Source organism: Rhinoderma darwinii, chromosome 2 (assembly GCF_050947455.1).
Source record: "Rhinoderma darwinii isolate aRhiDar2 chromosome 2, aRhiDar2.hap1, whole genome shotgun sequence".
Lineage (NCBI taxonomy): Eukaryota > Metazoa > Chordata > Amphibia > Anura > Rhinodermatidae > Rhinoderma > Rhinoderma darwinii.
The window spans coordinates 101,159,180-101,172,127 of NC_134688.1; the positions used below are offsets into that span (position 1 = coordinate 101,159,180).

A 12,948-nucleotide genomic window follows, 5' to 3' on the forward strand; every position below is an offset into this window, starting at 1 on the left:
TAATGTCGGGGTAGGGAGACAGACAGGTGAGCCCTAATCTACCCGCCACTCAGTCCCTGCCTACTTGCAACGACCCGCCCTAGGCGACGGGGTACAACTGGGCGACGGCCCAAAAACTCAATAGGTGCACGACAGACAAACAGACAAGGGTTCAAAGAAGCCAGGGAAATGGGGAAGCTGCCCACGGGGACACTGTGAGCAACAAGCGAAATGAACGAGCCGAGTCAAAACAGGAGATGAGCGAGGTACAAAAACGCAGAGCAGAAGAGTGGTCAGTAAAGCCAAGGTCAATCAGAGGATCAGTAGTTCAAGAAGCTGCAGAAGGGCCAGGAAACCAGCAGAGAGGAATCACAAGCAAAGGAGGAACAGGAAAGGCAGATATAAATAGACAGAGGGCGGGAGCTAGCTCCGTCTGGCCGGGCTGTGATAGGCTCTCCCGCTCCTAAGCCTGCCATCCTGGGTGGTGGAAGATGGAGTCAGTCTTATAGACATAGAAGCAGGTGCAGACTGATTAACTATGGGCATCGACACAGAAGTTGTGTCTGGCAGATCCTTTACAAGAGTCCTCTGAATCCAGATCCTCCTCCGATACATTATATTCGGAAGGGGAATGCAGAGAGAGTGTCCGCTTTCTACCTTTAGATTTTTTCGGCATAGCAGCCGACTTAATCTCCTGAAAGGTCTCTGTAAGCTGATCTTTAAACCAGGACAGAAACCCCATGGCTTCAGTATGGAAGGATTGTTCAGGAGGTATGCTAGATGAGCAGAAACTCTGGTCCCAATCCCCTGGCAACGGTTGCTGACAACCTTTACACATATTGTGCTTGGATTTCCTTTTATGTTTCCCTTGAGATGCAGGACTTGCCATCTGGGAAAAAAGGCATGCAATTTACAATCTTATCTGTAAGTGGCCTCAAGGAACCTGTTAAGTATATGGCCGAGGGCCATCGTTCAGACTTACCCTCTGACGGCCCCGGCCATGGACATCTGTCTTCCCGGCATCATCTCCCTCCAGGGAGACGCCGGCACTCCCTTCCGGGTCCTCAGACTGGTTCCCGCAGGGCGCGCGCGCCCACGCGTGCACGGCCTTAAAGGGCCAGTACGCGTCCAGCTGTCATCGCTCAATAATTAGCCCAAATTGCTGCTTGACTATAAAAAAAGGCTCCACCCACTTGATCCTTGCCTGAGCATTGTTGTATACCTAAGTTTGTCTTGCAAATGGTCTCCCAGTGTTTTCCAGCTCCCAGTGTTACCCGTTCCTGCTGCCTGTACCCTGTATCCCATGCTATCGAATCTACTGTGAAAGTCAAGTTGTGTCTTCTGCTGCATCCACGGTGCCACCTGCTGAGAAAGTCAAATCGTGTCTTCCGCTGCATCCATAGTGCCACCTGCTGTGAAAGTCAAGTCGTGCCTTCCGCTACTGTCTACATTGCCTCATGTACCCGTTCTGGACTATAGACATTGTTTTGTATCTTGTTGGCCAGCTGCTACCCCGCTACACGGTACGGCCCAGTGGGTCCACACCCCTCGCCGTGACAGAAGCAAAACCATTCTCACATTAACACAATGAAAGTTTTGGGTACCTTAATCTCCAGGGTCGAGCAGCTGAACCAGCACCGTAGCCATGTATTCGTGGTCCTATCTTGAACCGCCAGGATCCCGCGAGACTTCCGTTCTCACGCATGCGCAGACCGCACCGAAGCCGGGAGAGTGCACAGCGCATGCGCCGGAATCCAGCACACACCTTACTGTACCCTATTACCCTCCAGGAACACACCATCTTGGGACACCTGTCCGGAGGTGTTTGGGATCCACGTCTAGGAGCCGAGGGACAGGTAAAACCTGTATGCCACTCCAGACTGGAAACATGGCTTCTCATTACCTCCAGGTAAGATTTTTAGAAGCCAGGCTGGGGGACCGAGGGACTTCAACTATCCATGTTCATAGAAGAGAAAAAATACGCTTTCTGAAGGGATTTGGGCTCTATTTAAGGTTACCTGGGACCTCCTAATTGTTTAATTGATTACTGCTGAGTAATATGTCTCTTCTATCCGGTCAGATGAAGTATCTTAATACTTAAGTGTGCTGCCATAGGACGATCAGGAAATATGTACAGGAAAACATGATTGGTCCAAATCACTCAGCTTACTGGGATGCACAAATGGCATACTTGCGGGGCTGTCTCCAGTCATCTATTTCCTATATTAAAAGGGAGTCGGTTAAGAGAGAGAATGTATTAGCTAACTCCTGTAAAATGTTGGAAGCTACCTACATTTCAGATCCATCGGATAGTAATAAGGTTAGTTGGTTGCAGGCGGGGTAGACAATTGTTATACTTGACTGAAAAAAGTAATACACTCCTCTATACAACGCCCACTTGGCCATATAGTAAAACATGCCTAGTTGTCCATTGAGAAACTCATTAGCATAAAGCTAAAATAGGTCATAACTCCGTCAAAAATGATGGTTTTTCTAAATAAAAAACACTGCTGTAATCTACACTACCGTTCAAAAGTTTAGGGTCACTTAGAAATTTCCTTATTTTTGAAAAAAAAGCACAGTTTTTTCAATGAAGATAACATTAAATTAATCAGAAATACACTCTATACATTGTTAATGTGCTAAATGACTATTCTAGCTGCAAACGTCTGGTTTTTAATGCAATATCTACATAGGTGTATAGAGGCCCATTTCCAGCAACCATCACTCCAGTGTTCTAATGGTAGATTTTGTTTGCTAACTGTGTTAGAAGGCTAATGGATGATTAGAAAACACTTGAAAACCCTTGTGCAATTATGTTAGCACCGCTGTAAACAGTTTTGCTGTTTAGAGGAGCTATAAAACTGACCTTCCATTGAGCTAGTTGAGAATCTGGAGCATTACATTTGTGGGTTCGATTAAACTCTCAAAATGGCTAGAAAAAGAGAGCTTTCATGTGAAACTCGACAGTCTATTCTTGTTCTTAGAAATGAAGGCTATTCCATGCGAGAAATTGCCATGAAACTGAAGATTTACTACAACGGTGTGTACTACTCCCTTCAGAGGACAGCACAAACAGGCTCTAACCAGAGTAGAAAGAGAAGTGGGAGGCCCCGCTGCACAACTGAGCAACAAGACAAGTACATTAGAGTCTCCAGTTTGAGAAATAGACACCTCACAGGTCCTCAACTGGCAGCTTCATTAAATAGAACCCGCAAAATGCCAGTGTCAACGTCTACAGTGAAGAGGTGACTCTGGGATGCTGGCCTTCAGGGCAGAGTGGCAAAGAAAAAGCCATATCTGAGACTGGCTAATAAAAGGAAAAGATTAATATGGGCAAAAGCACACAGACATTGGACAGAGGAAGATTGGAAAAAAGTGTTATGGACAGACGAATCGAAGTTTGAGGTGTTTGGATCACACAGAAGAACATTTGTGAGACGCAGAACAACTGAAAAGATGCTGGAAGAGTGCCTGACGCCATCTGTCAAGCATGGTGGAGGTAATGTGATGTTCTGGGGTTGCTTTGGTGCTGGTAAAGTGGGAGATTTGTATAAGGTAAAAGGGATTTTGAATAAGGAAGGCTATCACTCCATTTTGCAACGCCATGCCATACCCTGTGGACAGCGCTTGATTGGAGCCAATTTCATCCTACAACAGGACATTGACACAAAGCACACCTCCAAATTATGCAAGAACTATTTAGGGAAGAAGCAGGCAGCTGGTATTCTATCTGTAATGGAGTGGCCAACGCAGTCACCAGATCTCAACCCCATAGAGCTGTTGTGGGAGCAGCTTGACCGTATGGTACGCAAGAAGTGCCCATCAAGCCAATCCAACTTGTGGGAGGGGCTTCTGGAACATGGGGTGAAATTTCTCCCGATTACCTCAGCAAATGAACAGCTAGAATGCCAAAGGTCTGCAATGCTGTAATTGCTGCAAATGGAGCATTCTTTGACGAAAGCAATGTTTGAAGGAGAAAATTATTATTTCAAATAAAAATCATTATTTCTAACCTTGTCAATGTCTTGACTATATTTTCTAGTAATTTTGCGACTCATTTGATAAATATAAGTGTGAGTTTTCATGGAAAACACAAAATTGTCTGGGTGACCGCAAACTTTTGAACAGTAGTGTACGTCCGCATCTCTTGCGACGTCATCTTGGTCTTGGATCGACCAGCGGGGTCCATGGCCTGAGCGTACTGTCACGTTGGGTTCGTAGACCCACTGGGCCATACCGCCTTGACGGTATGGCAGCTGGCCAACAGGGTGCAGATCACAGTCTATAGTCGTATAGTGTACCTGTGTCAGCTCGGACAGTAGCAAGGCAGGCTCGGCTGGGACTAGGCAGCAGGTTGACGTCAGTCATGGAGTAGCGGGACAGGCATGGAATACAGCACAGCACGACTACAGCTCAGCATGGCACGACTACAGCTCAGTACGGCACTTGACCAGGATAGCACAGGATGCAGGATACAGGTACGGGGAACACTGGGAACTGGAAAACACTAGGAGACCATTTGCATAGACAAACTTTGGATACTACAAACAACGCTCAGGCATTGCAGGGAGGGGCACAGCCCTTCTTATAGCCCTGAATGCTCTGGGAGCAATCAGCTCAATCTCCCACCTGCATGCGCTTTGTCTTCTTAAGTCTGGACTGAGCTCGCGAGCGGACCCTGGTGGTCACTGTGGAACAGGACGGCCGTATGTGCAGACATCTCTGGAGAGAAGGGCGCCGACTGAATGGAAGGAGTTCGTGGTCAGCGACCACGGACGTTACAGCCATTAGATGGATGAATAATAGATCTCCTACTAGATCTAGGTGGATAAGCCTGGTAAATTCCATAATACCTTATGAACTAATAGTTTATATTAACAGAAAGTGCCCTGAAATATTCCCTCTGGTGTGGGACCGTGGTGTAACTCTGACCTTACATCTTATTCTAGTGTTGAATTTTCATCAGCTCTTAGAGTAATTACTATCTGAGTAAGCAGACCCTATCTATTTCTTCCTATTGGACACTTGCAGCACATAGCTGTAGCTTATCCTTAATATCTAATTACTATATGACCGTTATATTGTTGATTTTATAGAGTTTCACTATCTTGGATATTTTAATTGATATGATGCTTACTCCAGAAGAAAAAATAATGTCATGCACTGTATATGTTATATTATTTTCGTTCATGTTTACGATTTATTGTAATGTAATGTATTGATATTTGACCTCTATTGTAACACGCACTTCTGTATTTCTATTGGGCATGTCCGCTGTGCGGGGGCCCAGAGGCTTCCTGTGTTTTTTGTGTTTATATAACTCCTTCAATAAAATGAGTTAAAAAAAACACAATAATGCAATATGGCCATGAAAAACTGACAGTTGATCAGTTTTTAATGGGCATTTTTTTTCACTGTCGTGTGAATGTAGCCTCAGTCTTTTAGTTTTGGTATATGTTGATTGTCACAGCAGGTGGGGTAGTCCTTGCCGGAAGTGTCCAGGTTACTACATGCACACCCTTATAGGGTGTTATGGCATTTCGGTAACAGAAGATTGAGTTAATAAGTCATGCCTAATTCTGTAACCAGCAAGGATATCAAATAAACAGCAAGTTTTGAATAATGTATGGTTTATCTCAATAAATGCTGTGGCCGACCCAGGGTCACCCCACAAGTAATAATATTAATAGTGGTAATATTGTTGGAATATTTATTTCACAATTTTAAAAGATTTTTCACTGGGCCCAAAAACGAAAGAAGCTTAGGAATACGATCTGGATACGGTCCTGGAGGCAGGGCTGGCCTTAGGAGTGTGCGACATGTCCAGTAGCACAGGGTTTATTACTTCCCCCTGCTAAAGGAGCACCACAGATGTCCTGTCACCTGAGGCTTGTGACCACCATGAATTAAAATCTTCTTCTTTTATGGCATAAAAACACCTCTGAGATTTGCACTTCCTTATTCTGCCACTGCACCTAGGCGGGGAATGAATAGAGAGGTGACCATGCATGTGCACAGCTCTCTCTATTCACTTCTATGGAAGTTACCAAAACAGCCAGATACGCTCGCTCGGCTGTTTCCGTAACTTCCATAGAAGTGAATGGAGAGCGCTGAGCACATGTGCAGTCAGCTCTCTATTATTTCTCTGCTGGATGTGGCAGCTGATGGGATAGGATGCGGGGGCCCACCATTCTCCAGATTGGTGCGGGTCATAGAGGTAGAACATGCAACTATCAGACATTTATGGCATATCCTGTAGATATGCCATAAATGTCTGACATGGGAATACCCATTTAATTGTATAACATTACTATTTCGACATTGTATAGCGCAGTTACTAAATTACAATATCTATGGAACTTTTATACGGTCGCTATAGTCGTATTTACTTAAGCATTGTGTGCTACTACTAATTTGGCTGTGTATTGTATATATTTTTTGCAGATTACAGTGGTAGCTAAACTTCATAGCATTGTTATTTAGACAATTATATTATATGTCAAGCTAAGTGCTGCAGTTTTCCACAGCGGACATTCCCGTAGGAAAAACTGCACTACAGTTTGGTGCGTTTTTTCGCACCCAATTCCCTGCGGCGCACAGGGCGGATACGCTACCTGCTTTTACGCAGCGTATCTGCCCTGTGTGAACTCAGCCTCATTGTGACATTTCTGTCACCCTGACAGGAAGCCTATCAGGACCATAGTCTTCCGTACATGGCAGACCTGGAGGCTATTGTCTGGTCTCCGGTTGCCATGAGAACCATCGGCTGATCTGGTGCAAACTCCCTAAATGCGGCAATCACAATCGATCACCGCATCGAAGGGGCTAATTGCCGAAATCAGCGGCGATGTACTTCTGGCCGGCAACAGTGGAGCTGACCTCCCGGTTCCCGGTGCGCACTGTCACCGACAGTGTGAACCGGGAACGATTAGTGACTTCCTGTCACTCTGACAGGAAGCTTATGAGGGCCAGCCTCTGGCACCGACAGTGTGCACAGGGAAAGACTCAGTAACTGTACGTCCTCGTGCGGGAAGTAACCTTCTGTGTCGACGTACTGTTACTGAGTCGTGCGACTAGGTGTTAAGACGCCAAGAAAAATTGTTGCAGCAGTAGAGATTAGCATATGATCACTTCTGTCAGAATTGCTGTCTCAGCTGCGCCTCACAAATTACTGGGGGCCACCTCACAGTCTGAGAAGCACTGACCTAAGGCTGGATTCATACATCACGTGTTTGTTACAGTTTTTAGTACAGATTTTTAACCCAAACCCAGAATTGGTGTCAAAAGTAATGGGAAATATAAAGGAAAAACTAATACTTCTCCTTGCTAAAACTTCTACTCCTCCTTCCTCCTTGATTCACTTCTTGGTTAAACTAAAAAATCTGCACAAAAAAACCTCAAAAAATACCGCTGTATGAATCCAGCCTAAGGTTAGGTTCTGCAACTGCCCAATTCACTTTCAGAAACAGCCCCATTAACATCTATAGAACACAGAAATTTCTGCAGCAAATCTGCCGCGTGTGAATATAACTTAAAAAGTAGTAGCTAGATGGGAACCAATAACACAGGGAAGTATTCTGGTGCATGTGAATATACCCTAAAAAGTAGCAAGGTGGGAGATAATAACACAGATAAGTATTCCTAGTTGTGCACTCAGCTCTCCAGTTACGTCTTTGCAATATGGCAATCCTACAGGAATATAGTGACATCTTGTTTGCTTGGTTCCACAGCATACACCATGCAATATTAGCCATTGTGTACATGTGATGTCATGTGTCCACAATTTTGCGCTTTTCCAACAGTGTTGGATTTTTCGTATTTATTGCAAACATCTAATTTAAAGTCCCTTCCCCAAGCGCAGGCAAACGCTGCTAACATATAGCCAGGGCCGGCATAAGGCAATTGCCCAGGGCCCTCTGCTCAGAACTAAAGCAGCCATATCGGCTGCTACGGGTCCGCGGCATGATGGAGCCCGTGCTGCCCGGCACATAACATTTATGGGAAGGGCGGCACAGGACCCCCTCATGCCTGGTTACGTCGCCAGCACCGGGTGTGTCCCCCGGTGCTAGCGACTGCCACATCCAATTGTATTTGCGTCCTCAAGACGCAGACACAATTGAATACTATGGCAGAGCAGCTCCCTGCTCCATCATTCACTAGCCTACAGGCCATGTTAGGCCTGCAGCCTATAAGACGCTGGAATAGAGTCCGGCGTAATAACGTCAATGGATCACGACGGCACTGACTACAAGGGGGCACTGTGTGGCACTAACTACAAGGGGGCACTGTGTGGCACTATTTACAAAGTAGGCTGTGTGGCACTATTTACAAGGGGGGCTGTGTGGCACTATCTACAGGGGGTGTGTAGCACTATCTACAAGAGGGGTGTGGCACTATCTACAAGAGGGGGTGTGTCGCACTATTGACAGGAGGGTTGTGGTGCACTATTACAAGGGGGGCTGTGTGTGACACTATCTACCAGGGGGGCTGTGAGTGCCACTATCTACAGGGGGATGTTTGTGGCACTATGTACAAAGGGCTGTGTGTGGCGTTATCTGCATTGTCACTGTTGCACAAAGGGGGCATTATTAGTGTGTGGGAGCACAAAGGGGGCACAGTTACTGGTAGGGCACTTTTATTGTGCCGTGCACTAAGGGATCATTATTACCATTTGGGGCACTCTGGATTATGAGTTTGTTTAGAGAATGGGGTATAGGTCGGGAGGGTGCTGGAAAAGCGAGAAACCAACATGTCTGTGTGTCAAATTCTGACGAATTGTGGCTGGAATAAGTAGCCACAGTGGTCTGGGCTGGATGGAGAAAAAAAGGGAAAATGAACGACTCTAACGGTACGGCCACACGGAGCGGCCCTGACACGGTCGCAACGTGGCCAACATCCATGCTGGCACTATGTAGGAGCGGCTGTCAAATACCTCGTTAAGGAGTATTCCAGTTACATGCGCATACGAACTTCCGTTCCATTCATTCTCTATGGGAGCGCCGGAGATAACCGAGTGCAGTCTTTGGCTTTTTCTGGCGCTGCCATAGAGAATTAATAGGGGGTTAGTTGTTGTAATTTGCAAACTCGTGCGGCCATAAAGTGTGTATTAATTCATGGCTGCACCATTTTGCAGATAAAGGGACGTTTTACCTGCATTAATGTGCGGCCACTAATAGGCTGTTTGACAGCCGCACCGAACATGGTTCTGGCGCGGTTGTTATCCATGTTGTGACCGTGTCAGGGCCGCTCCGTGTGGCCTTACCCTTATCAGAGAAAACATCACCTGTGAGTCACTGGATATAAATGTGCTGTAATCACTTATATTGTCTACAGAGCTCCTGTGTATAACTGGCATCTACCACTATATGGTCACTACATGGTGGTAATATTGGTCTTTGTATAGTGGTTTTTATTCAGTAACAGTATGGGGGTTTTATTCAGTCACTGTGGTTATTGTGTGGCGGTATAATTGAGTATATTGTATAGTTAGTAATATTGGTCTTATAATAGTGAGTTGTGTACAGTAACAGTATGCAGGAAATATTTAATCTGGTATAGTGATATGATTTAATAACTGTATATGTATATAGATAATTTTTTTGTGTGAGAGGGGGCATATGGTTTGTGACTTGCAACACTCCTGGACGCGGTAGAAATCAGTGACCCAGTTTTCTATACACTGCCTTCTGAATTGACTGCATTATTGATACAATAATTCGGCATTTGGGGCCCCACTTTTAACTTTTCCCAGGGCCACACTTTGTCTAAAACAGCCCTGCATATGGCACAAGATCACAGTGCATCAACTCAGGGGTGATATACCGTCATGGAGCCCTGGCCTATTTGACATATGCTCTTTTTAGTGAAGTTAACAATCATAAATAATCAGCTAGAGTAGGGACCCACTTTAAAGAGGTCGCCGTGAAGTGGCAAGTGGGCTTATACAGTTTGATCAAAATGTTTACAAAGAACCCCATGTTCATGTTTCTAAATTATGCCTAGCGGCTCAGATCAACGTATATACTGTGGATTGTGCGGTCCATGTCTAGTTTCTCACAATGCTGATATTGTATAGTCTATCCTCCTCATTTCCTTTGTTTTACTTGGTACCAGCACTCCACGCATTTGAAAAAATACCCAGCTGATTTTAATTCCAGAATGACCTCATAAGTGTTCCTGCTCTTGCTTGTGCTCTCAGTTTGGCCACTGGGGGCGCATGGCAAGGTGAGCTCTTTCCATCTGTTCACATGTTGTGGTGCTGTATGGTGGTGTCTGTTGCTGTAGTGCTGCACTCAGGGCTGCCATCAGGAATTTCTGGGCCCCATACTGCCAATGAGTCTGGGCCCCCGCCCCCCTCGTTATTAGGTGGGGGGGATGAAATGTAAAGGGGCAGGAGGTAGGGCACATTAAAAAGAAAACTCTTTGGAGGAGCAGGGCAGAGACAGGAGGTGGGTGTCGGAGGGCAAAGGGGAGAGACTAAGTGCCAGGGCTGGGAGAACTGAAGGTAGCAGTGGTAGCCAGGGGGGAGACGCAACCTCACAGGGGCTCTGTGGAGTGACAGGGAAGAGACAAGAGACAGCGGCTCTGTGGGGGGCAAAAAGGGAAAGTGAGTGTGTGTGTGTGTGTGTGTGTGTGTGTGTATATATGTGTGTGTATAGAATCTGTCAGGGTGTAGGAGGGCAATATAAACAAAAATCATTGCACTGAAGCCCTATACACAGCAGAGTCACTCACCAAAATGTAGTCCCGAAGATCTCCCACCGCCACGGGCATGCCTGGATGATGTTTTTGCATTCTCTTCACACGCTGCACACACGTTATCTGTGTAAAAACCACACAACAAAATTAATTCAGACACCAAACCAGAAAAAAATTCAGATCCTAGACCAGACCGGTTAGGTAATTCAGACACCTTTCCACCAGACCCCTACCTGTGGCCAGAGTTTAGCATTTAGACTTTTATCTACAGGGGGTAGTGTGTGGAGCTATTTACAGGGGGGCTGTGTGTGGAGCTATTTACAGGGGGTTGTGTGTGGCACTATTTACAGGGGGGGGCTGTGGCACTATCTACAGAGGGGGGTGTGTGGCACTATCTGCAGGGGGGGGTGTGTGGCACTATCTACAGGGAGGTGTGTGTGGCACTATCTACAGGGGGGTGTGTGTGGCACTATCTACAGGGGGGTGTGTGTGGCGCTATCTACAGGGGGGTTGTGGGGCGCTATCTACAGGGGGTGTGGGTCGCTATCTACAGGGGGTGTGGAGCGCTATTTACAAGGGTTGTGTGTGGTGCTATTTACAGGGGGCTGTGTGTGGCGCTATCTACAGTGGGCTGTGTACGGCGCTATCTACAGGGGAGGTGTGTGCCACTATCTACAGGGGGTGTGTGGCACTATCTACAGGGGTGTGTGTGGCACTATGTACTGGGGTGTGTGTGGCGCTATGTACAGGCGGGTGTGTGTGGCGCTATGTACAGGGCTGTGTGTGGCGCTATCTACAGGGGGCTGTGTGTGGCGCTATCTACAGGGGGCTGTGTGTGGCGCTATCTACAGGGGGGTGTGTGTCGCTATCTACAGGGTGGGTGTGGCGCTATCTACATGGGATTGTGTGGCGCTATCTACATGGGATTGTGTGGTGCTATCTACAGGGGGCAGTGTGTGGCACTATCTACAGGGGAGTGTGTGTGTGGCGCTATCTACAGGGGGTATGTTTGGCGCTAACTACAGGGGAGTGTGTGGCACTCTCTACAGGGGATTCCAGTCCAGGAGGAGACCCTGACCTCACTGTCCATATATGGACCGTGACCTCAGGGGCTACCTCTAGGAGAGGAATCCCCGGCCAGAGTGTCGGCAACTCTCTGGCCGGGGATTCCGCTCCTGGATTGGTGAATGGCAGAGCAGGAAGCTGATACTTGCCTGCTCTGCCATAGTATTCAATTGTATCTACATCCTGTGGGCGCAGATACAATTGAATATGGCAGTGGCTGAGACACGTCTGGGACAGTAATTTGCCGGGACTGCCTCTGTAGATTCAGGACAGTCCCTGCAAATTCAGGACTGTTGCTAACTATGCCTCCAGTATAAGCTTTCTCCCCCTACCCAGGTATACTCTCTCCTTCCTCTACCCCTCCCCATGTATAATTTCTCCCCTCCCTTCAGATATCATCACTTTTCACCCAATTATTACCCCCCCCCCCCATTGTATAATGCCTCCTCCAGTGGATGGATGTCACGATACCAGAATTTGGACTTCGGTACCGATACTTTTTGTAGTATTGCGATTTCGATAACAAAGCGATACTTTGCCAACAGTAATAAAAAAACAAAACAGTTCTTCCATTTCTTATGTGAGGCGTGAGGTGAGGTGGTAAATTTAACCTCCATGTGCCTCACATTAATAGTAATTAACCTCATCATGTTCCTCAATTATAATGGGTTAATGTGTAAGGTACATGATTGGGTTAATTACTATTAATGTGAGGCACATGGAGGTTAAATTCATCACACCTCGTGCCCCACATTATTAAGTGAAAGAAGTTTTTATTTTATTTTTTACAGCGTACACATCATAAATGACGCAAAAAAATTGTTGTGCATGTTATTACGGCCGCGCCAATACCGAATATGTGTATATTTTATGTATTGAGACTTATTTTAATGTGTTTTGTGAAAAAGGTGTATGTGTATTTTTTATTAATTTAACATTACTTTATGTTTTTACTTTATTTTTTAAACTTTAATGTACTGGTATATATCTATATATGGATAGTACACAGGCAGTTGTTAGGACAGACCTGAGTATGCCCTAACAGGAAATATGGTAAGACAGCCCTGGGGTCCTTCATTGGACCTTGGGCTGTCTGCCCATATATGGTATATCCCTCAATTGCGTCACAGGGATTCCTGTGACGTGATCCAGGGGCATCCCCCCTTCTTATTTTCCCCTGAATGCTGCAGTCAGCTTTGATCG

The 12,948-nt window shown here is 46.2% G+C and overlaps 1 protein-coding gene across 2 annotated transcripts in view; it reads right to left on the reverse strand.

Moving 5' to 3' along the window:
• ARHGEF25 (Rho guanine nucleotide exchange factor 25) overlaps window positions 1–10,784 on the reverse strand; it is a 418,106-nt gene extending 407,322 nt beyond the window's left edge. For both annotated transcript variants that reach the window (XM_075851970.1, XM_075851969.1), the window contains exon 1: window positions 10,717–10,784. In XM_075851970.1, coding sequence (XP_075708085.1) covers window positions 10,717–10,776 — 60 coding nt within the window. In that variant the 5' untranslated portion in view covers window positions 10,777–10,784. The remainder of the gene's footprint in view (window positions 1–10,716) is intronic.
• Window positions 10,785–12,948: the final 2,164 nt, after the last annotated feature.